The sequence below is a fragment of the Podarcis cretensis genome (assembly GCF_951804945.1).
Source record: "Podarcis cretensis genome assembly, chromosome: 2".
Lineage (NCBI taxonomy): Eukaryota > Metazoa > Chordata > Lepidosauria > Squamata > Lacertidae > Podarcis > Podarcis cretensis.
Window position 1 is genome coordinate 49,653,601 of NC_137171.1, and position 25,670 is coordinate 49,679,270.

The window sequence follows — 25,670 nt, forward strand, 5'->3', positions numbered from 1 at the left end:
ATAAATAGGTACCACTCCGGCGGGAAGGTAAACGGCGTTTCCGTGCACTGCTCTGGTTCGCCAGAAGCGGCTTAGTCATGCTGGCCACATGACCCGGAAGCTGTACGCTGGCTCCCTCGGCCAATAAAGTGAGATGAGTGCTGCAACTCCAGAGTCGGCCATGACTGGACCTAATGGTCAGGGGTCCCCCCTTTACCTTTACGTACAAATATGCACACATAAAAACCAGAAAATCTAGAAGTATCTCTGAAGGTGCTATGGAAACATTTATAAAAGAAGCATCCTGGAAAATGTTTTCTATATGATTGGAAATATGACTGATGCAATTCAAAAACAAAACAAAACAAAACAGTTCAATAGACAGAAATTTTCAACCAGTGTGCCATGGCACCCTGAGGAGTCTTGAATGATGATCAGGGGTGCCACAGACAACATTGGCGTCTATCCCTCTTTCCTTCCCTTCCTCCTCTAATGCTCTTTCATGTCTCTGTCTCTGTCTCCCAAAGGCTTGCACAGCTGTTTGTTGCAGCAGCCCTGGCTACACGCTCAGCAGGTGAATGGTGCCTCTGGGGTTGGCCAGGGGGTGTTGGTTGCCAGGAACTGAGGCAGCCTTGGAGTAAGCAAGTGGGTGAGGGAGCCCAGCTAGCCAGTCCACCAGCCCTTGCTGTTGGGAATGGACTAACAATTGGGAGACTGGGTGGGCAGGCACCGGCCTTTCTTGTGCTTGCTGTGTGCAATGCCTGCATGGGAGCTGAGTGCCCAGCGCTGAAGGGGAGCTTTCCCAGTATGCAGGCCTGGTGGCAACTGCTGCTGCCACTGCAGCCTTCCATGGTGAGTAAGGTGCTGGCCTCACATTCACCCTTTGGCCAGTCTCTGTTGGGCCACTAAGGCTGGTGTTATCCTCTTCCCCGGCCCCTGTGGCACCTTCCTTGGAGGAAGGGGGGCAGCTGCTGTCCAGAGGACTCCCAAGGAGAGGAGAAAGAAAACACTCCACAAGGGTTGAGGGCTTGCTGGCTCTGCAGGCAAGTGGGGACATAATTGGGCTTCTGAGGCTTGGAGTGCATTTCCCCATTGAGGAACCTCTGAAAAAATGTAGTTGGTCAAGGAAGCCATGGACTCAAAAAGGTTGAAAACCTCTGTCTTGGACACAAACAACTGGCACCTTAATAAAAGCATAGGAATGCAGTGTGATATGAGACTAACATACGGATTCTGTAGGGAAATGTGTTTTAAAAATTACACCATTTTTAAGATCTACAGAGTATTCACTTGAAGCATACTAAACTTTTTGGAATGCTTCTCTGATAAAAGGTTTCACAGCATCTTTTGCAGTTCACCTCTGTTTTTAATGGGTTTTGGTATCTGATTCCTTCTTTATGTTCTAAACCAACCAGAAAGGGAGTGAAAGCATCCTTTTTCTTCAGTGCAAAACTTTAATACTATCGACCATAAAAGCCAGAAACAGCTTTTCAGCTTCATGAAAGAAGTGTTGACTTAGTATCCAAACACTGAGTTAACTTTTCCTTTCCAACATCACCTTCATCTGATCTCCTGAAAGTCAAGGGCACAAAAAGCTGTAATGGCGTGTTTTGATAACACTCATATCACCAATAACTAGGAAACAGAACAGTCCGGACTTTTATAAACATTACCTCAGATGTGTTGTTAGAGACAACATGTTTGCTGAAGCTTTCAGAATGAACTGAGCCCACAAGTCATGTATTTGTGACCAGTAGTGGATTTATTTCCTGCTAGGACTGGAAAATGGAGTAGTACATTATACTGGTTGCACATACCGAAACGATGAAATGAGGCCATCAGTATTTTGTGTAAATAAGCACAAGCCTTCTCTGGTTTGAAGGACAAAAGGGTGTCAGAAAATGCAGATAATGGAAAATCCCTGGGCCCAACTTAAGAGACTGTAGTTGGGATACAAAAACCAAGAGGTCTTACAGACAGCAGTGCTTAGCACTGCAAGCAGATCACTTTGATCTCACAAATGAATAATTGGCAACTGGTTTTTTCCCTTCTAAATAAATTTACTGGATTTTCCATGGAAAGACTTGTGTGCATGAGCAGCACCTATTCCACAACAAAAACCCATCTGGAAGAACCCCAAGAGACTGGACATGCCCAGCACACTCCTGTACTATGTCAAAATCTCCTCCATGTTGGCTCCCTCCCCCCATTGCCATCTGGTATTAAGAGCAGCTGTTCAAAAATCACAGGTCTTGAGCCTCATTTGTGTTGAACTACTTAGTAATTATTTGTATTCCAGCCACTGGAAACAATTTACCACAGATGTTTTACATCCAAATTTCCTTCAGTTTCATTTCAGGTAAAATCTGGGGACAACCTAGGAACCTACCAAGAGCCCCTGAGAAATTTGCTACTTTTGTCGAAACGTTTGGATTTCCACAAAAATTCCTGAGGTGAGACACCCAAATATTTCGCCTCAGGAATTCGCCACCCAAAATTAAATTCAAAAATTGTCTTAGTCAAAAATGTTGGCAATTCAACTCTTAAGCAGACCTGAGGACTAATTATCACTGTTTGTGGCTGGACAACATAGAGAATACCGTGATTTGTTAAAGCCTTTCCAAAGACTTGGCACAACCTCTTGAAAGGTACCACTCTCCTATTATTTTAACAGATGTGTCTAATCCTTAGGCTAAAAAAGAATGCTGTACTATTTTCTTGTTCTAAGAGCATTACATGGAAACACTATTTCAAAGGGAATATAAAATATATAAATATATATAAAAAATAAACAATCAAAGTGACATGACAAATAGGTTGTTGCTTTTAGACAAGCCTTATAGTCTTTTGACACTTAAGACTTACCTGGCAGCAAGTTCCATTGAACTCGATGGGGCCTATGCCTGAGTAGACATGTATAGGATTGTACTATAAGCGGGTATCTCAATGTAAGCCTATATCTCCCCCCATCTATATAAAACAGAAAATTAAAACAATTAATGGGGCATGATCCTGCAAAAATGTACCCTTTTTACTCTTTCTGAAGTCTAGTTGCAGTTGAGTATGTCTAAATTCATTGAGTTCACTGTCCCAGGGAGGCTTGCCTGGCATAATCACTAGTTACTGTACTTTTAAGTGTCAGGCAAAATTCTTTTTTTCAACTAGGCTTTTGGCCTTCAACTTGAAGAGTTTTAGATATTGTGGCATCTTTCTGTGTTAGGCAGCTTTTTATGCATCTGATTGTTTTCAATTGTTATGTTGTTTTAGATTTTTAATGGTTTTAATGTGTTAGGCAGCTTTTTATGCATCTGATTGTTTTCAATTGTTATGTTGTTTTAGATTTTTGATGGTTTTAATTTTTGTTTAATATTATAAGGCACTTTGAGTTTACTGTGATAAAAAAGCACCAAATAAGTACTACTACTACCCATATCAATCAATCAATCAATCAGTTTATTGTGATCATAGACCACTACCAATAACCACTGGGTACAATATTGTGTAAAAGAGGCAGACAAACAAATGGATGATACTGTAATGAAATAATTGGGACTTAAACACCATCTGTTTGGCTGGATTGCGCCTTTGACTTTTTTCCTTTCATTTAGATTTCACAGAAGTGTTCATATTTTAACCATTTTATTTTACTTGTGCAGCTTTCATAGCTGACTAGATGGTTTTTATGATGAGAAGCACGTTTATTTTATTTATTTTTGGTTCATAAAATGTATATACTGCTTCACTGTAAGAAAACCTCTAAGGGGGTTTCCAAAATATAAAATGTGTTTCTACTGCACAATCCAGCAAAAACATTTGGTTGCTAAAAATATGTCAAAGAAAACATTTGATTACGCATTTCCAAGATAGCATAGGATGAGGTGATTCCAATGTGTTTTCATGGTGTATAAACCATTTCGTTGTTCCATTTCTGGCCAATGCCCCTGAAAGCTCTAATATAAAGTATCTTCTTTTTCATTCAAGACAAAATAGGACATAAGATACAATCTAATGGTCAAAAGTGTGTGAACTTTTCATTTATTAATACCAAGTGGTGATTCATACCACTGAATCCTGAAGATAATATTTTTAAAGGTCCTGTAAATATAGACATGGGAAAGGAAGACTCACCTGTAAGCAGATAGCCTCATGAACAGCTAAGCTTTCACTGTACTGATCAGGACAAAAACAACAGTGGATGCATGCCCAAATTACGAGTCAGTGCTTGAATTAGATGAGGCCCAGAAGGGACTTTTGATTTCCAGAGTTGACTGTTCTCACACTTTTTTTATTTTTATTATTAACCTATACAGCTTCATCAGTGCAAACAACATTTTAACAAGAGTCTCACAAGACAGCTTAGAGCCCTTTTCTTTTATTTTTTGATTGAGCAGTCTATAAACCTTGTTAAATAATCAAGTAAATAAATTAAGTAGTCAGGACCTTGCTCAGTGATCTTGCAGTCCTAAATTGTGAATAGTGTGAATTCCAAGGTCTGGAGTTACTATAACTCTACAAAATCAAGATGTGGAATAACCAACACCCCTATAAGTCAGACTTCAATTGATAACTGAAAACAGAATCCAGTCGGCAAACAATGTCATTTTCTTCTCCAAACAGAATTCTGTACCAGTTAAACAATTCAAGCATTTATTGTCTTTAAAAAATTACCTTCATATTTTAATTTATAATTTTAATTTAATTTTGAATACATGACTACTTTAAAAACCTTTTAAAAAAGTGATTATAAATAGAGCAATATATAGGGAAACACTTATAAGACTAATTGCTGAAAAATTAGCCTGGCTAACCACAACTTCTTCCCTGCCTGAAAACTATATATTTACTCAATACTGTCTCTATATATATAGCCACAACACATAGGTTACTCTGGTCCATTGTAATAATCAGTTCTTTTATGCAGTTTGCTTGCTTCAAAAAAATCAAAGTACTAATAAGGCAATAAACATCTTAAGATTTATGTAGTGCCCTAGATTCAAGTAAGAGCTTCTTCTCAAAGGTCTGGAAATCAAAAGAGCAGATGGCCACAAATCCTTTGAGAAATACTCATCCTAAAATATATAGGAGGATTAACTAAAGCAAATTTGTCTTCCTGCTCTTTCAACAGTCCCTTCCATCCAAAGCTCCTTACAAATATCAATAGTAAGGGACACAACAATTCCATCAAGCCATTACTCTGATATGATAACATGGACAAAACAGTGGCAAAGTAAAAAGAAAAAGAAAAAAACAGAATTTGGCAAAGGGGTAGCAAAAATGGAATAGGAATAGAAGGCTATCTAGAAACAGAGAGTGCGCAGAACAGGGGGGGAAATCTACTGAGATTTGGAAAATAATGGTAAACAAATGAGCTTTGAAAGGGGATTTAAAGGAGATAACAGGGCTTGGTTGATTGATAGAAATGGTAACACTGCTCTAGTCATGGTAAGAATATGGTGGAAGTCATGAAAATAGGTGTGGGAGAAAGGAACACGGAAGGTTGATAGCATATTATTTTTATATAGTGATGTGCAAAAGGGAATAAGAAGTGAAGAGGAAAGAGGTTGACTGTCAGAGATGACTGTCAAAGAATTCTACTACTAATACCTCATACAAATATTTCTAGGAGCAATGTGAGTACAGCCATAGCAGGTTAATCACTTTCTACAAGACCTTGTGCATGTCCCAATAGGCTCCAAAATAGTCTTCCCAGCACATGCAGCTCTGGAACACCACGTAGTTTATTTCTAAATATATCTAAAATTGAGACAACAGACAATAGAGAAGCATGTTTTCCCTATTACAACCCATAATTAGGAGCACATACATTAATCTATCTTAATAGAAGAAACACTGGGATGTGGTAATTTAGCCATAAAGGTAAAGGTAAAGGTACCCCTGCCCGTACGGGCCAGTCTTGACAGACTCTGGGGTTGTGCGCCCATCTCACTTAAGAGGCCAGGGGCCAGCGCTGTCCGGAGACACTTCCGGGTCACGTGGCCAGTGTGACATCGCTGCTCTGGCGAGCCAGCGCAGCACACGGAAACGCCGTTTACCTTCCCGCTGGTAAGCGGTCCCTATTTATCTACTTGCACCCGGAGGTGCTTTCGAACTGCTAGGTTGGCAGGCGCTGGGACCGAGCAGCGGGAGCGCACCCCACCGCAGGGATTAGAACCGCCGACCTTTCGATCGGCAAGCCCTAGGCGCTGAGGCTTTAATATATTAAGGTTTGGTTTTTTTAAAATGCAAGACAATATGAAGATGTTTGGATATAAAGCTGCCACATTATCTTCAAAAACACATATTAGACAATTTGATCCCACCCCAATAAAAGTGCTGGATTGATGCCATATGAAAACTAGACTTACTTAAACTACACACACACACACACACACACGAACCCTGTTGTCATTTTGCTGTAGTAGATTCAGCTGCAGTCACACACAGTGAGTTTTGTCTTTGGATGGGTTCTGATTTGAATGAAAAGGTGCATCCAACCAGTTTGACAGGGCTCTGATAGTATCAGAATCTGGATCTGAAATTTATTTCTAAAATTAAGAACACATATCTGTGCTTCAGATAATATCTGATTGCTATGCTGACCAATGCGAACTATGAAGACATTTCCTTTTCCAACACAAAAAATTCTTTGATAGCAAAATAAACATTCACAAGCATTCACAAGTTGTCTCTCAAAATGAAGCTTTTGCATTATATCATAATATTAAATTGAATGTTTTTATTTGTAGTTTATTGTTTTTAAAGGATACCTCCTGGAGAAAATTCTTTTCAAGCAAGGTAGAAGACAGCATGGTTATATTAGCTGAAAGAAATAAAATTAACACTGCTGTTTGAACCATTAAGCGAAAAGAGATATTTACAAGAACAATATCAACCTCATGAAACATTTACTAGAAAGGCTTTACTTATCTGAATTCTCTTAAATGCAGTAATTAATAATGTTCATTCATGTTCAGGCAGGCTAATTCTAGACACCCATCCTCCAGAGACCAATTGTGTAAATATGTAGTCTCAGTAACACTCAAGAAGAAATGATTCCTTACAACCTGCTCTGTAATTTCTCTCAGAAATATTACTTTTTTCACATACCCTTTGCTCCTTATTTTATTCAGAATTGTGGTTTTTCTTTAATAAAAAAAGAAGTGGTCACAAAAGTATAGTTTCTAGCTATAAAACAGAGTGTTCCCCACACTGACAAGTTCTTTATTGTCATGCCATAGTATCTTGTGAAAGCTAAAGCAGTTTTTTTTTTTAAGTACAAGCAGTAAAAGCATTGTATAATATTCATTTAGGAAGACACCTTCTACAAAGCAATTCAAGAAGTAACTTTTAAAAATTGTTGGGACCTACTTCACTTATGTATGCATGAGGCTCGCAGAAGATCATTTTCTTTTCCTATTCCTTCCTTAAGCAATCTAATATCCTGACCCTGTCCAGTGCAGTCCTGAGAAATTGTCTTCTTTCTCAAAATGAGTCCCTGCTGGGCAATTTATATAAAGCAATAAAATCTGCAAAATATAAAGACAAAATATATTTTTGCATATAATATTAGCATTGTCAACATGAAAGACTTTATCTACTGGTCAGAAAGGAAATATTCTAAATAGTGTCATTTGTTTGTGGGAATGCACAAAATAGTTTCAACAACTAACACTTGGTGTTTCTTTGCAAAATAAGCCTTTGCTGGGTGCTGAAGCTCAATGTGTTTGTGCCCACTTGTGTCTGTGTACTCTTGCAAACAAGTCTGTACAGAGGAGAAAGGTCATTGACTAGAAGAGTGCCTGCTGGCTTTACATTGGGCGATGTTAATTTTGCACCCCAACCAAAGAGGAATAACAGGTGAATCATTATGAGATGTGAAGGTGAAACTTTCATTGGTCCATTATTTTACTGCATTTTCCAAGATGCAGCCATGTTAGTCTGTTGCAGTAAGGACTACAAAGAGCGCCATAAATATTAACAGATGTATTAGCTTTTGTGAACTATGGTCCATTTCATCAGATTCACAAAGTTTTATCCTGAGTTGCAAGTTAATTTACCCAACCTATAACTCTGGATAACATTTCATTCCTCCAATGAAGTATACTGTGGGATACAAAAGCTTTTGCTATAATAGAGTTGTTAGTCTCTAAGGTGCCAAAGGACTTCATGTTGTTTTTAATGTGGTTTGTCCTAATTTTTGTCACATTTGCTCCATAATTAACAATGGTCAGTGTTTTTATTAAAATATAACACCCTGAATCCACAACACTACCGTTCTAACACAAGAGGGCTTCCTCATTCACTTCTATGAAGATGTCAGATTCAGCTTATGCCAAGTGATCTTTGCATTTAAATGTTTACTGAGAAGCTCCAGGGTATTAAAACTCTCCATGTGCATGCCAGAGCTGATTTATCTGAAATATTTATTACATGTTCTTCATTGCGATAGGAATCACACAGCTGATTACATAAAAAGTTAAAATACAGCATATATAATTAAACAGCAAGAATAAATACACGGCATGACTTTCAACAACTAGAAAAAATAAAATAATTATGTGCTGTTGTAATGATCAAAGGTTGCTGAGATACATCATATTCTATAAGCCCAATCTCAACTTTTTAGCATATTATATATTGATCCTGAACTCATTTCTCTGAGTGCCAACCTTTATGAAACCAAGGTAATCAGGAAAATGCCTTATACTGAGTCAGACCATTGGTCTGTGTAGCTCAGTATCCATACTTAACATGGAGAAGTTAGCAGGCCTGGGGGAACTCCAAGCTTTGCAGAAGTACAAAAAACACAGTGTGGGGGAATAGAGGCTACGTTCAAATGCAGCTATGGAAGCTAGTATTCTGCAGCACTTACATCTCTCTGGTTTGGGATCATAGCTGATAAATCATTACACTTATTCATGGCAAATTCAAAACCACAGAAAATACGGCACTCTCTGATCTACTTATTGAAGTTGCAGTAATGCCCGAGAAAGTTTGTTTATATTTCCCATACTTTCCCCTAACTAACCCACCACCCCCATATCACGTAGCACATAAAGGTTAATGTTCAAACACTCCTGCAATGTGTGATAAAAGCAATGCAGGAATAGTATTTGAAGCATTTCAGACAGCCCCCAGAAACTCTCTTTTTACAAGGACAATACAGCAAAAACAAATTAATACCGCAACATTACAAAGCAATAGCTTGTGTAGGATGGTTGGAGACTTTATCACAGTCACTGGGGAGTTGCACAATTGCCTTTAGTGTGCTGAATAACAAGCATATCATGTGTTGGAAAACAACTTTTGTTGTATTGCTCCTCTTAAGAACCCGATTGTTGTCAATACTACTTCGAGGGAGGAAGCGTGGTGATTTGTCTTATCTTATGATAAATGCATTTATCTGATTCCTGATCCCAAGCTTCTTCCTTCAAATGCATCAAATATAAAGTATCTCTTGTTTAAAACAACAGCTGGGATTAGCAAACCTATCAGAAGCACCACTGATAGATCCGTGTTCTTGCGAGTAACTTGATAATCTCTCTGTTGTCAGGGACAACTCTTTTGAAACATATTTTTATTGAATTGAGACGTTTTCAATTGTATTATTCAGTGCACACTTCAGAAAAAAACTTGGAAGAATATTATCTCTCAATCATTTAAAAATGATTTTACTCTGAATCAATGTGCGGCAAAATTGTGATGAGTCCCAAGAATAAGGCCTGTGCTTACAAAAAAAACCTTTCATCCATCATTTTACTTCTAAATGTCAGCGTATTTACTTGAGAAGGAGCCAAGGATCATGATGAATATAAAGCAGAAAAAGGAAAATTTCACTGGAAGCCTTGACAATTCTACAGCTACTTAATTCACTGCAAGGTGAGTTCGGCAGTCAAATGCTATGGTCATAAACAATGTCCATAAGCATGCTTCTAGCATAGTAAAAAAATGTGTGGAAATCTGGACTGAAATTATATTAATCTTTATTTATTTATTTTATTTATCCTGCTTTTCAACACTAAAATTATTCCCAGGTTGGTTCATGTAATGTATCAAAGTACAACAATAAATATAATTCAAAACACTAGTTTGTATCCAACTAGGTCTTACTCAGAGTTAGGGATGAATATTATGTTGGACAGTTCCAATAAAACAGGAGTGGAGATCGCGGTTGTTCACCATGGTTGATGCTTTCAGTCAGCAAATGTTATATAATCCATAAAATTGCCATCCTTTTGCCTTGAAATGGAGTGGAATAATCTAATAACATAATTTATGTAATTAATTACATAATTTCACTATTGCAGACAGTGAGTTGAATAATGTTGGTTTTGGCAGAAGATGAACTGCAGCAGAATGGAGACAGTTCTGAATGCAACAAATACAATGTAGAATAAAAAATGATGCCTTTTAACATCCCTGCTCAGGGTTGTTTATACACTAATTCTAGAAGCCTCTGAGCCAAGATGGGTGAACTGGAGGGCTTGTCATAGAGGGCAGCATGGATACAGTGGACATAATGACAACCTGGTAGAGTGGTGAGAACTAATGGGACACAGTTATCTTTGGATATAAACTCTATAGAAAGGACAGAGAATGGCATACTGGAGGTGGCCCACGTCAAAAGGGCACTGAGTCCAGCAACCTAGGCTGTTCCCAATTTTTTAAAGAGTAATAAAAATTGTATTGTTAGGATCAAGGGCAGATATTGAAAAAACAAAACTGAGAATGTCATTAGATATGTTAAAAATATGTTTAATCTTCTTCATAAGCTAATGCAAAAAGGAATAAAGAAGGCATTGACTAAACACAAGTAATATTGATCCCTTAAGCAGTTTATCTTTATATACATTCTTACAGTACAAAGGAATAAATCCAGAGAGAAAGAAACTCAATATCTTCATGCAAAACTAACTGAAACGAAAAGCAGTAATCCACCTCTGAAGCAGAGCCACAAGCAGAGAAATCTGAATAAAATACTTAAGATAAACTAGGAACACAAACATTGCACATGTAAAGTGCATTTGAATTTCAGAGGTCACTTTGTTTATATAGATTTAGCTCTTACAGTTATCAGCATGAAAAAGCTGCTATATTACCACAAATTGGCAATTAACTTTAAAATGTTCTTACTACTGCTGTTTGCTTTAGTTTAAAAATGCATCTCATTTAAGTTTAGGAGGAAGAGAAGATTGATTTGCATGTTCCAGCAGTGTCAAGAGATAATAAACAATATGAGACATAAAAAATAATCCTGCTTTGTATTTCTTTCTGTCATGCTCTGACTAAGTAATAAGTGAAGATGAAGAGGGCTTAATGCTTCTGAAGTCATGCCATGTTTAAACATTTTTCTCACATATACTATCAAGTTGAATTAGGTGCTACCAGAAGGTAAACTCATTCATCTTAAAATGAGAAACACTTATTAACCCAAGATGAATAAGTGGGCTTTTTTTTGTAAAATATGCTTCTTTATGAAATAGAAAACAAAAGAGTGTGCCTCTATGTAAAAGAGTCATACCCCAGAATAAATCATGAAAATTTAGCAACTTTGATTTCATTTGGTTTAACTTGCCCTCACTGTTCTTCTATCTGAATTGGAGATTTATTATCAAGAACATAGTAATGTTGGCTCAGGTCAATGTTAATTGTTAGAAAGATGCATGGGGTTCACAACCATACCTTTCAATTAGATTACTGTAATATGATTTACGCGGGGTGCCTTTGAAAACTGTTAAGAATTAGACCATAGCTGCCTGGTTGTTGCTTGGCACCTTGAAGGGTCCTGCTTATGTAAATAAATGTTTGCTTCCTTATGTATGAGGGGTTTTTTGCATGCTGAGATCTTCAGAGTGTTCCCTGCTTGGAATATTTTATGTCTCTGTGGTTAGACCAATAGTTACAACAATGGAGTGGAGCCTTTTGACAGTGGTATTCTTTCGGAACATCCTTCCTAGACTGGTTTGACAGCTGAACTCCCCTTGGCCTTTCAATGGCAGGTCAAGATATTCTGAATAAATAAAAGGTTTTGCCCATGCTGTTTAGCTAGACTTTATTTTAGTACATACTATCTGATTGGTTTTACAGTTACTTCTTTTTTAAATGACAAAGTTTTAATTTAATATTATAATGTAAATATGAGTCACCTTGATGGCCCGATGGCTTTTGTTGGGTAGAAAGGCTATACATAGCAGAAGTTTTATCAGATGAATGAAATACACTTTTTTTCAGATGTCCACTACATTATGAGGGGTGAGACGAATACTTCTGAGAATTGCCTATAGGCAGATGATCAGGAAGAACTTGGTGATTATCAGCTCTAAGGTAAAGGTAAAGGACCCTTGACTAGGGTGTGGCACTCATCTCGCTTCAGGCTGAGGGAGCATTTGTCTACAGACAGCTTTCTAAGTCATATGAGCAGCATGACTAAACTGCTTCTGGCACAATGGGACACCATGATGAGTGCCAGAGTACATGGAAACACTGTTTACCTTTCTGCCACAGTGGTATCTATTTATCTATGCTCGTATGCTTTCAAGCTGCTGGGTTGGCAGGAGCTGGGACAGAGCAACAGGAGCTCACCCCATTGCGAGGACTCAAACTGCTGACCTTATGATCTGCAAGCCCAAGAGGCTCAGTGGTTTAGACGACAGTGCCACCTGCATCCCTCTGTCAGCTCTAATGACTGATTGGGAGGATGGCTGCAGTCAGAGCAGCTGCTGAAACCTTTGATAGGCTGAGCGTTGCTCATCTCCGTTCCTTTACTCCATTGAAATCACAGTGGCATTTTAAACCTGTTTCAGTTTGAAAGCTGAATTCAGTAAATTTTAAAGCAACCCTAACACAATAAATACCATCCATACATCCGCCTCTTATGCCATTGTGTAAATAAAAGCTTTTAATTTTGAATGCAATTCTAGGAGTTCACAACACACATTTATGTCACCATGGCAGTGAGTAATCACATCAAGTTTTAAAATTCTGTTCATACCTCATTTAATACATCCAGCATATGAAATATCCAAGCCTAAAACGTAATTACAGGAAAGTGCCATAAGGTCATTGCAAAGGTAGAATTCCTCCAACAATATCTCACTATGCCTCCTACAGGATAATTTATCACTTGGTATAAGTGATGTTTTTTTGCCATATTGTCAGAACAAACAAAATTAGTTTTAATTTTAAAATAGTGCCAGTGTATTTGTGCTTGAAATATTAAGTATATGGAGTCATTTCCTTAGAGATTTGTGGCTGTGATAAATATTCTGGTCTGTGTATGTATCAGCATTTGAATATGAGTTAACAGCTGGAAGTGTTGATTTTTTTTGGGGGGGGGGTACTGAGATATAATAAATTGATTCTATCCATTCAACTACATGACATAAATTGAATTTAAGCAAAATGGCATTTATGTTGTACAAACTGAACAACTCAACACACTTAAGAATGGAGGTTGTTAATCGTGTTTAATGATGTATCTCCTGACTATTTTTAATATATTTTTTGTTCATTTAAAAGTGGAGTACAAATAAAATGTAGATAAAACACAGTTAAGATCCACAAAACTATTAAATGAATATACATAAAATAATTCTCAGTAAAACACAGATAAAGCCAGTTATGCTTTAAAAACAAATATAGGTAACTAAATTATATGTCTGGTTAGGTCTGATAAAATATTTTCAGCAGGTGTCTAAAACAATACATTAAGGGTACCTGCCTAATGTCAATAAGTAGAGTTCTAAAGCAAATGTATATATACCACTTAAAACTGAGTAGGTACATCAGTCACAGAAAGCCAGAAGCAATAACAAAGTACACGTGTGTGTGTGTACGCGCACACACACAACCCACACCCATACACATTGTACATTTAAAGCAGTATCATGACACTTTAAACAGTCATGGCCCCCTCTTCCCAAAGAAACCTGGGAACTATAGTTTGTTAAAGGGTGGTCAGAGTTGCTAGGAGACCCATATTCCCTTCAGCGAGCTACAGTCCTCCTACGAAGGGGAATTGACTTTCACAATACTCTGAAAACAACAGCTCTTTTAAGGGGAATAGAGGTCTCTGTTATGTACTGAAGTTTTCACCCTGGGCCAGCAGGGGGATACTGTAGATAGTTACTGTATGCAAATGAAGGATCGAAAGTGACGTTCAGTGATTGGATAGTTTGTATGTAAATGAAGGATCAAAAGTGACGTTCAGTGATTGGCTAGTTACAGAAAATGGTTACTGTTGCATTCTAGTGGAGCTCTATATAAGCAGGCTGACTGAGCTCCTCAGTTCTGTTCTGTTCCAGCTTACAAATAAAGAGCTGCTTTGGAAGAATTGCTGTGTCGTCTGATATGTTCGCCCACAACATAACAATCTCCTAACACAGTTTGGACATAACACTAAGCCTGGGTTGTGGTTTGTTTCGCCCACTTGTTTGTGTATTTAATTGGGACAGGATAAAGTGGTTTTCTCTCTGACTCCATATCCAGGAGTCTTTAAGCTGTGAAGGAGTCAGAGTCCTTAAAATTTTTTTTTTAAAACCCTGAGCTGGAAGGAGTGTAAAATCTGTGCATGGTAGGACATCAGACTCTTGGGCTAAGGTGGTATTTAGTTTTTTTGTTTTTGGGGGTTGTTGCTGTTGGTTTTTTGCATCTTTATTTTAGATCTTGAGATTTATGTGGAAATTGTTCTGTTTGGCTGTGTATTATGTTTTATTTATTGTTTATGACTACTGTTGTTATGTTGTAGCTATGTTCCCCTGCCCCATGTTGTACTGCAGAAAGGTGGTATAGAAATAAAATTATGTATGTATGTATGTATGTATGTATGTATGTATCTCCCTTTACCTCAGGTCCAGCTAAGCAGCCACCTGAAGCTAAGCCTGAAGGTTTGCACCTCAGTGATCTGCTTTCAGGTTGCCAGGATTTCAGGACAACATGTATGTTCTGCCCTTGATCTTGTCGGTTCCCCTCCAGCAGGTGTGCAGAAATCACCCCATTCTCTCTGGTTGGCACCATTTCACTATTATAATGAAGCATGTGGAAATTAGTATTTCAAAATTCTTCAGCAAGACGTCAGATCGCAAGGTAATGGCTTTGTCTTCCTCTGACCGAATGGTGTATAATAATTGTTTTCTTTTCCCTGCCTTTCAGAGAGTGTTCAAACCCGGATTATGCAGATTGTACTGAAAAGCAATACACTTCTAGTTTTAAGAATTAGATTAATGGGGAGTGAGGAGGACAGGAGGGATTAACCCCCCCCCCGAATCTGACTAAGCAAGCACCAGTTAATTGATTCCTTTCATAGTGTACTGTGCCATAGATATAATTACTTGCCCATATAAAGGTAAAGGACCCCTGACAGTTAAGTCCAGTTGCAAACGACTCTGGGGTTGCGGCATTCAACTCGCTTTACTGGCTGAGGCAGCCGACCTTTGTCCGCAGACAGTTTTTCCGGGTCACGTGGCCAGTATGACTACCTTCCCGCCGGAGCGGTACCTATTTATCTACTTGCACTTTGACGTGCTTTTGAACTGCTAGGTGGGCAGGAGCTGGGACTGAGCAATGGGAGCTCACCCCGTTGCGGGGATTCGAACCGCCAACCTTCCAATTGGCAAGCCCAGAGGCTCAGTGGTTTACACCACAGCACCACCCGCATCCCCGCTCACCCATATACTTGCAATTAACTCAGAGCAACATATGCAGAAATAATATTCATACAGCTGCAGATAGTGAAGTTAGCAAGTCCTCTGTTTTTAAGAGCTAAACAACTCCACTTTCCTTCACATATTCTACCCCCCCCCCCTTTACGGGTCCACATGCCAAGCTTTGGCTTTCTTTTTCCTTAGAATTAACATTTAAAGCACAAGCTACTATGCCACGGTTAGCCATGGAGAGTCCTGGGAACTATGCTAGCAACTATACCTGTCACGCAGGCATGGTCAAACCTGACCCTCCAGCTGTTTTGGAACTACAATTCCCATCATCCCTGACCACTGGTCCTGTTAGCTAGGGATAATGAGAGTTGTAGTCCCCAAACAGCTGGAGGGCCAAGTTAGCAGCACTCTTTAACAAACTACAGTTCCCAGGATTCTCCATGTATGAAAAAAAAAGGAAAGGCATAATCACTCTTTTCAAATGTATGGTGTGAATGCGACCTTCAGGTTTTTATGTTGCTATTTAAACTTCTCCTTTCTCCCCGCTTGTTAATCACTCCCTGCTCCAGCTCCTTGCGTGGACCTCTCGCTCGAGCTTCCTCAGAGCCCAAAATCCAGGCAGCCTTTTCAGCTCAGTTCACCTTCCCGCTGGCCTCTCCCATTGCCATAAGAATGGCGGGAACTCGCGGGAACTCAGTTCCGGCACCTCAGGTGGGTGCCATTGCCCTTCTAACGAGGGAGGTGTTTGTGGTGAGTCCCGGCAACTCTTTATGGGGGGGGGAGCACTGAAAAGCTATACATTTATTTCTTTTAACTGATAACGGCTAAGGAATGTGTGCTCTTCTGGGGCTTGAAATTTGGATGTGATGGTTCTTTCACTTCACTTTACTAAGCACTCAAAAAAACCTAGTCAGGTTTTGGGTTGAAAAGATGTGGGCGCGCCTGTAGTTCTCCTCAGAAGCACTGAGAGAGAGAGAGAAACTATTTTTACCCCATTCCCCGCCCCGCAGGAGGGATATTTTATGGCTGTGTGCTAATATCTTGACCCAGGTCACGTCCCCGCAATTCAGAGGCTCCCTTTTCCTGCTCGCGCTGCCGCGAGTAGCAGTGGCGTCGAGCGCGCGGGCGCGCGGATTTCCAGTTTAAAATGGTTCTTTTTGTGAGGCTTGTCGGTCAGCGGCCTCTTGCGGCGTCGCGTCAGATCTGTGGTGAAGAGAAACGCTCTCTCTGAGGAGGCGCCGACACAGGAGTTGAAACTTCTCTCTGCCCAGCCTTCGAGTGGTGGTGGGGATTCGAAGTGCGGCAGTTAGACCCCGCCATTTAGAGTATTTCCCAATAATAAATTATCTGATAATTATAAACCGTGTTCGCTTATCCCTCCAGCACTCTCATTTCTGGTTTCCCTCAGCCACTCAGGAATTTTAATCCGCTCAACTCTTTGTTTCCATTACGTTCATTTACCTCAACATTCATCCCCTTTATTGAAATTCTGTCTTATATCTATATCTATATGCACACGCTAAAAAAAACCAACCCAGCCATTTCTTAAGACAACAACAAAAAAAAACCCCTGGGGCTCAACTAGCAATTTTACCTTTGGACAAAATGTTCTAAATTCCGTGAGCTTTCCTGGAAGTAATATTTTATACAAGTCTGGAAAGAAAAGTCACTATATTTATAATCCACAAAAAATGTTTTACATTTTCCCAATGATTTAAGGGGGAAATGACTTTACATTTGCTTCCATAGAGCATACCTGATTAGTCCTAAAGTGTTCAGTGAGAAATGTAATAAAATGTCAACAATGAACCTATGATTAACTTCCAAAGATGACAGTATTATTACTGCAATATGATGGCACCCTCTTGTGGTTAAGGATTTTTATAAAAATGGCTGTAGCTAGTTTGAACACAAACTTCTCAGTGTTTGTTTCCCTTTACAAACAGTAAGGAAGAATTTTTGTCTTCGGCAGGTGAACTTCTTTTTATTTTCATAGCATATGCTTTCTAGGGAAACCATGCAATGCCTTTTAGATAAGTAGCTACAGTCACAGACTTGGAGATGTCATAAAACCTCTGATTTCTCCTTGGGATTACTCACATTCCCTAGTTCAGAAGGATTACATCCACACACAATGAAGATCTGATTTTTCTTTAGTCAGAGGAGCTTTTTAAAATGATGCCTCCACCAGTACCTAACATACTTGTGGCTTGCCAGATGCAAAATTCCTTATTCCAGTGAGGTCTAAATCTCTAGCTGGTGCCAACTGTACTTGTTCATTACAAAATAGTTACAGCTGTATGCTTGTATTGTGTGAACATATAGAGTACTTAGACTAAAATTATCTTGCCACTGGCTTTTTTTTTTAGTCGTGTCAGAAGAATCTGCTCTCTGTTTGGGGAAGGAGCTGGTTTTCTCATCACAGCTATTTTCCAATTTAGATTATACAGTTTTTAAGCCCTTTGAACAAGTGATCCTTGTAAGGATGTTTTAACACATGAAAGTAAAATTTAAGCATATAATTTCTCATATAATTAACCCTAAGAAAGTTACTGATTCTCATTCTGATTTCTTGGTCTTTTTTAGATGTCAAAGAATGATGATGATCAGCAGTTTACTATTGACAATGCAATTAAAAATATGGATAAAATGTCATCTGAACTGAATAAACTTATGGGTAATTATTAATGCTTCTATTGTCAGAATGAAGATAATGATTTATTTTCCTATTATGTGATGATTACTGCCTGAAGAGTTCTAGGAAATGATGTATTGTATATGAATCAATATATACAAACTTACCTAACTGCATAAGAAAATAAAGTATTATTCCACTTCCTCTTAATGCATGATGGTTATAACCTGTGCATCTACTGTTGAAGTCACAATTATTCAGGAACACATTATTTCTGTTAATGTTAAATGTCATTGCTATGTGTCTGCAAATTTTATTTACTACTTTCAAAAGGGGGGGAAGCTACAGCTTTCCCCTGCTCCTATTTAGTGAATGCAGGAGGGGATGAGTATGCCTCAAACTATAATTCATGGGTGGGAAACCTTTGGCCTGTGGACCAAATTTGGCATTCTAGGCCTCCCCATTTGGCCCACCAGGCTGTTTTCACCAAGCCATGAACAACTGCCCTATACATGACACCAGATATCAGGTAATGGCAAGACTTGGTTGAAAGGGGCTTTGTGGGCCCTACCAATTGGCAATGCCTGCAAAGTCTGCACAGTGCTTCCCAAGGGATCAAAAACCAGCTAATTGTTGGACACTGGAAGTACTGAGCAAAGATTGCAAGCCCTGTGTTCAGCAGTTCCCAAGCATGGGGCTTGCAAAGCCCTCTTGGAATATTTTCCAAGTGCCTGAAAACCAGCTAACTGTTGGGAAGCTCTGTGCAAAGCCCAAACCTTGACAGTTGTCAATCACCAGGCATCATTATGACAACAGATGATTGACCAGTAGATGGTCCCAAACTCCAGTGAAACCCTGCTGAGATGGAGAGAGAAAAAGATGTGGCCAATGGGCCAAAAATGTTCCCTACTTTTGCTGTAATGGCTGTCCTTGTGGGACAACTGTTGCAGTTATCCTTCTGACAATTGATAGGTTTCATGCTCTCAGAAGCGTTACATTTGCCTGCAAATGTCTTCCAATTCTCCCCCAAATGAAAACATTGTAGCCATTTTTAAATTTCCCAATAGTGAATACAATGGTACCTCGGATTAAGTACTTAATTTGTTCCGGAGGTCTGTTCTTAACCTGAAACTGTTCTTAACCTGAAGCACCACTTTAGCTAATGGGGCCTCCTGCTGCCACCGTGCCACCACAGCACAATTTTTGTTCTCATCCTGAAGCAAAGTTCTTAACCCGAGGTACTATTTCTGGGTTAGCGGAGTCTGTAACCTGAAGTGTATGTAACCTGAAGCGTATGTAACCCGAGGTACCACTGTAGAGGGTTTGGAGGGGAGGAAGGAAGTAGATTTACCAATAGTGAAAGGGGTGTGTGTGTTGAAATTAGGTGCTCCCTTTCACACGGTTATAAATTTAACAGACTAAATGAATAAATGCAGAAATATTGTTGTTCTACAGTAAAAACCCAACTGCTGCTTTGTGATCTTATTCTGAACTTCAGCCATCCAGCTCTAACAGATGTTTCAACAGAAGCTGAAGAAAAGAAACGTGAGGAGTCCACAAATCTGTGAGTTCCATTTATTGTCCCTCTTCATTAACACTTTGTCAGTAGTTGGTGCTACATTTAAAAGGGCAAGCTGCAAGATAAATTTTATCTTTCCTAACTTTTTATGCCCCTGGACAATATTGTTCCTTTGAGACACTTTACAAAGTCTGTCAAGTGTTGAGTTTTTGAATTGCATGCTATATTTGATTACTAATTAAATTACTGTTTTTGTGTAGTTGGCGTTGGTGTGTTAAGTTAGCTGGTGCTATTCTTTTATTTACTGCACATAGTAGGTGTGTAGAGCAAGCTAAGGAATAAATGGATACAAAAATATATCACCCAAATCCTCAATTTTTTTTAAAAAAGGAGCAGTGAGCTTTTACTAGAATAGCTTCTTCTCATCCCTTGTATCTCCACTGTGCTCTACTTTTACTGGACACAAAGCTGTGCACATTTAATGTTCTTAAATAACAGAAAGAAAATATGTGTATAGTATCTTACCTTATCAGAACATAAGGATGGATTTCTTAATAAAGTGTTGCAGAATTAAGGCCAATAATCCAATCCAATTTAACGATTCAGTAAGATTTACAAAGTACTGTGATTGGTTTTGATTTTTGAACTCAAACTGACTTTTAGACTTTTAGACTGGGCTTCACCCTGCCATGTGATGGTAACATAATTGCAAATTTGTCCTTGATAAGTCAGATGGACAGTGGCTTAAAGTTTGTGAAGTCTAGGCAGGAATTTGAAATAATAGGAATTATTGGTACTGGATAGAATCTATGAGTATATGATTGAATTTCCTATATACATAAAAATGTATAGCTGTCATGCTGCAGTTTATGTAGCTGCCAACAGGTGGCCATGCCAGTTCCAGATGAGCAAGCGGGAACTGCAAACCACTGTGTGCAATGCCTGCCCCCTCCATTAAATGTGGCTGCAACAAGATTTACAGAGGGGGAGGCACTTCAGAAGCCACTCTTTGAAGCACCTTCTCTTCCTTTAAAAAGTGGTGGGGCTTGGGGTGAGCTGTGATGTTAGGCAAGGTGAGGTATAAAGGGAGGAGGGGTTGGCCAGGTGCGGCTGAATAGTTGGCAAAGAGGTTGACGTGTAGGTGGAGTTGATGAGTGGAAAGAACGGGGGCAGCAGCTCCTAGTAATTATATGAGGACTAAAGCAATACTTAAAGGGTTGTCATTTGTATTATGGGAGTCCATCTTGTACAGTGGCTAACTTGAAAAGATACATACAGAGAATGGAAGTTTATTTGTGTGAGAGAAATGGGTAGTAATAAAGGTTAGCAGTGGAAGAAGGAATATAAAAACAGATAGATACTTTATTGATTCTAGCTGCATCTGAAAATGCAGCATCTTAAACTAATTGCTGTTATCATATGTGAAATACAGTATAGTACACAGATATAGTTCCCACAAACATTAGACATTAGCATGGATACTGTGTTTGAGAGCATCAAACAACTTAAATACACCAAGCTATTCTCAGGTGAATATGTCTATTGTATTTTATACAACACTACTCCACAAAAAGCATTCACATGTAAAGAAATATGTACACAAATTGTAAGACCACACAGTTATTTTCAGTCTGTGTAATGTTGCATTTCAGACAGTGGCTATCACACACATGAAACTGTCTCATGAAGCGTATGCTTAGTGAGAAGTAATACACTGATGTTTTCAGTTTGAGAACTTAAGGCAAGAAATGAACTTGCATTTTAACATGAAAATAAGAGAAGTTCACCAAATATAAATCAGTTACTCTTCTGGCTTTCTCTTTCAAAGATAAATAGGTGATCCTCCAGGAAATTTTCTGTTATCTTTTAAAGAGATCCAGCCGTGTATGTCAGCAAGCACTGCTTTCTTGAACACCGATCCTTTCCGTCTATCAGTCGAAGAGGCATTCTTCTGAAGTAATCAATTATATCAGCCACCGAAGCAAAATCCTGTGTGGTTTACAGAATGTCAATCAGTCAATGATTCTGGCTATAGAGAAAGTTAAAGCAACGTCATTTTGGCTCTTTGTTTTATACAAATTGTTCTTTAGGGACAGTAAATAAACTATCTTTGGTTCTAGTTTTTGCTGTTAGCCTAGATTTGATTCTGCTCAGTTACTGCACTCTCATTTGAGAAACCTTGAAGGAGAAGTAGTAAGAAGAGATGTCATTATGTAGAAAGTATTATATTTAATAAGTAATAAGTAATAAATATTAACATACATACATACATACATAAATAAATAAATAAAGTAACATTACATCATACCTCATTCCCTTTTGAGCTAGTTCCTAATATATACACTTTATCTTCCAGTTGGAAACGTATTGGAATATTGTATACTTTAGCACTGTAAAGCACCATCAAGACATAGGGTTGATCAGCGGCCTTCGTTGAGCTGTCTCTTACTAAGAAAGTGCCATCCTAGAAAAGTAACACATTAAAATATTTTTAAGACAAATGTAATCACAACTGTGAACAGAACTGCATTTCGAAGCAAATGTGTTCAGGATTAGTCTTGGAGTGTGTGTTCAGTTTCAATATTTTTCTCATATTACTATATTGATGTTATAATTTAACTCTTCACCTGGTTTATGGTCCTAAGAGCAGCTTCTGCATCTGTCCGGGTTATATCAGCAGCATACCATTCCTGATTTAGCGGGAGCTGGTTATACTTGAGCCACATGAAAAGAGAGACAAAGAGCTGTTTATTAGTGAGAATATGGTATTACCAGTGTAGGGCAAAGGAGTACAGAGCTTTGAAAGGCAGGTATGGTATTTATTAACTGAATATGTTACTCGTAAGGTACCCAATCATTCTTTTCTCCTCTTTATGTTTATAACTGAAGCCATTGTTTCTTGGGGGGGGGGTTGCTTATGGAAGTTTGATGTGAAATTGCTGCAGCTCTTGCCCACTAGTCCAGCCCCTGTGTTAATATGACATCAATAGCAATAGCAAAATGCCAGCCCATTTTTAATTACAGTATTATTTTCTGACATTTAGTTTAGCTTTCTCCTTATCATGAAAAACAGATAAGTAAAAATAACCTGTTGTATATCTGTAGTATATATGAGTGGAAACTCCTACGTGTGTTGTTGTTAATGGGCATTTTGTCATGAATGTAGTGATGGATTTGGTGGGAAGTCTCTATAACCACACTTATTATCCACACTCCCTCTTGTCATGCTGTTTTCTCCTGGGAAAAACTGCTTTTTAGCACTTAATTGTAGTAAACGGCAATTTTCTCTGGATTGATACTTGCTCTGGATTGATACTTGCTCTAAAATGATAGTTTTTCATGGGAAAGGAGCGGGCCAAGTGGGAAACCACTCAGACCCATGATTTTTAGGCACAGGACAAGCAGAAGTGTGGATGAGTCCTTATGCTTGCATTTGCTCCTCACCGGAGCACAACCTAGCCATTTTATTTCTAATGGCTCCAAATACTAAAAGAAACACATCTATGTGCACTGATTGCTGCATGTTGATTGCAACAGCGCACCCAGTTTAGAGAATCTATTTTCACAAGATGTTTATACAGTATAAGACTTTAATTTCAGTACCTACAAGGAATAAATAAACAAATCCTTGCAGAATTGTTGTACAAGCTGTTGCTCCTTGCTACATATGGACTATTTTTCTTCAGCTTGTCTTACCCAGCTTTCCTATGCTTTGCTCATATGTATTCTGTTATTGGTCCTTATTGGCATAAGTTTAAAAAATAAAATCATAAAATCATACAAAGCCATCCAAATACATTAGTAATCCAAACACATACAATATATAAAAGACTAGATAGTCACCACAAAATATATAGAAGGGTCTGGTGACTTCTGTTTCAGTGTATCTGAAGAAGTGTGCATGCACACGAAAGCTCATACCAAGAACTAACAGTTGGTCTTTAAGGTGCTACTGGAAGGAATTTTTTATTTTGATTTGACTATGGCAGACCAACACGGCTACCTATCTGTAACTAGATAGTCACCGTTGAGCAAATCAGGCAACTTTTGATTTAGCTTTAAAAATCTCAGCTAAATACCCTGAAACAATCTTGGTAGTTTTGGGAGTAACATCCCTCAACAAATATTGGATTATAGACTCTTTGTAAATCTATATTTTAAGCTATAAGGGAGTTACCACACCTATCAGCCAATCACCCATTACCACCACCCTTCTGAGTAATACCCCTCCCCACCCTCTCACTATATATATAAGGGTCTGGTGACTTCTGTTTCAATGTATCTGAAGAATTGTGCATGCACATGAAACTCATACCAATAACAAACTTAGTTGGTCTCTAAGGTGCTACTGGAAGGAATTTTTTTATTTTGTTTCGATTACGGAAGACCAACACAGCTACCTATCTGTCTCAATAAAGAAGTTAGGAAACTTTCCGGGTCTGTATTAATGTAAATTTTTAACCAGAATTTGAAAGTCATAATCCAGCCCCTAGATTCTAAAAGATGCCGGCCTAACTCTGCACACATAGCTAAATACAGTGGTACCTCTGGTTATGAATGCTCCTGGTTATGCATGCTGCGGGCTACGAGCTCCACTAACCCAGAAGTAGGCGCTCGTGGTTGCAAACTTTGCCCCAGGATGCGGGCGGAAATTGCATGCAGGAGGCGCCATTAGCGAAAGCGCGCTTCAGGTTAAGAACAGTTTCCGGTTATGAATGGACCTCTGGAACGGATTCAGTTCATAATCAGAGGTACCACTGTAGGAGACGCATTTTGGAGCTCCTAGAATTTGTTGGAAGGATGCTTGTACATCCTCAACTTTGTTGTTAAAGTCAGTTATCCATAAGGGAATCCCATAAAGGAGTTGAAAAACACTTTTGCACTATAGACCCTAACTGCTGTAGGCACATTCTGGTTACCATCAAAAAAATTAGAATCCTTTAATTCATGCTGCAGTGCATTTAGCTAAGTTGGTTGTCCTGATACAATGGGTCACCCTTTTTAGATTGTAATAAAAGGTGATCCCTAAGTATTTAAAGCTTTTAACTTGTTCGATTTAACTTGTTCCATTTCTTGATCACCAATACGCTATTTATATGGGAGCCATTTTGAAAATACTAAGATTTTGGATTTTGAATAATTAATCGCTAGGTGATTTCCTTGGCAGTAATGAAAGAATGCTTTTAGATACTTTTGGAGCGCAATTCTGGTGCAGGAGAGGAGAGTGTCATCCGCATATAAAAGTATGGGAACTGCCTTAGGTCCTAACCTAGGAGGGTGGCCATTCACAATGAGTAGATGTTGTTTCATATCATTCAAAAATAGATTAAATAGATGTGGGGCAAGAATACAGCCTCATATGTATGCCTTGGAAGGAACTGGGTCTGGCATTCTATCGCATAAATTGTTCGCTTGGAATTCACAATATATTAAACATTTTTGATGCTATTATTGTACCTTGTGGTACTGTTCCATCGCTTCATTTTCAGCATTGAGAGAATGTGTGAATGTTCTGTTAGGAATTGGTAATGGTGGTCTTCCATCAGCAGGGCCTTTTGAAGCAGTTCTGCCAATATTACCTTCAGAAAAAATGAACATATTTAATAATTAAATCCAGATGACTTAATGGACATTGGAACATGATTCTAACGAACCACACAAGCTTGACAGGATCTTGACAAAGTAAAAATGAAATTGACTTCCGATGAGAATATGTTTCATTACAACTTAAATGCTTTAAGCAGTAACTGGCAAACTGAAGGGAAAGAGTAGACAAGTCTGATAGAAAAATAGGCTGCATAACTCACAAAATCTCACAGAAATGCAAAGCGTCAAACATGAGAAGCATTATGACAGACATTCCTAAATGCATTTATTTGATTTA

The 25,670-nt window shown here is 38.6% G+C and overlaps 2 protein-coding genes and 1 long non-coding RNA gene across 5 annotated transcripts in view; 1 reads left to right on the forward strand and 2 right to left on the reverse strand.

The window, feature by feature from the left end:
* Positions 1–6,695: 6,695 nt before the first annotated feature.
* On the reverse strand, positions 6,696–16,337 carry LOC307209634. Of its 2 annotated transcripts, none has more exons than XR_013835669.1 (3): positions 16,134–16,337; positions 7,348–7,505; positions 6,696–6,799 (listed from the first exon to the last, which is right to left on the reverse strand). It is a non-coding gene; the product is annotated as an uncharacterized lncRNA (long non-coding RNA). The 2 variants fall into 2 exon arrangements; XR_013835670.1 differs by having other exon boundaries at positions 15,901–16,337.
* A 1,875-nt stretch (positions 16,338–18,212) lies between these two features.
* Positions 18,213–25,670, forward strand: part of KCNIP1 (potassium voltage-gated channel interacting protein 1) — a 575,203-nt gene continuing 567,745 nt past the window's right edge. Inside the window, exons 1-2 of one of the 2 annotated variants that reach the window (XM_079964903.1) lie at positions 18,213–18,309; positions 19,766–19,831. In XM_079964903.1, the coding sequence (XP_079821029.1) occupies positions 19,783–19,831 (49 nt within the window). In that variant the 5' untranslated portion in view covers positions 18,213–18,309; positions 19,766–19,782. Of the gene's footprint in view, positions 18,310–19,722; positions 19,832–25,670 lie in introns of both variants that reach the window. The other variant, XM_079964902.1, reaches the window with a different exon arrangement.
* Positions 21,129–25,670, reverse strand: part of LCP2 (lymphocyte cytosolic protein 2) — a 36,222-nt gene continuing 31,680 nt past the window's right edge. The window contains 4 exon segments of the mRNA XM_079965169.1: positions 21,129–21,775; positions 22,095–22,250; positions 22,414–22,500; positions 25,244–25,365. Of these exon segments, the coding sequence (XP_079821295.1) occupies positions 21,653–21,775; positions 22,095–22,250; positions 22,414–22,500; positions 25,244–25,365 (488 nt within the window). The 3' untranslated portion in view covers positions 21,129–21,652.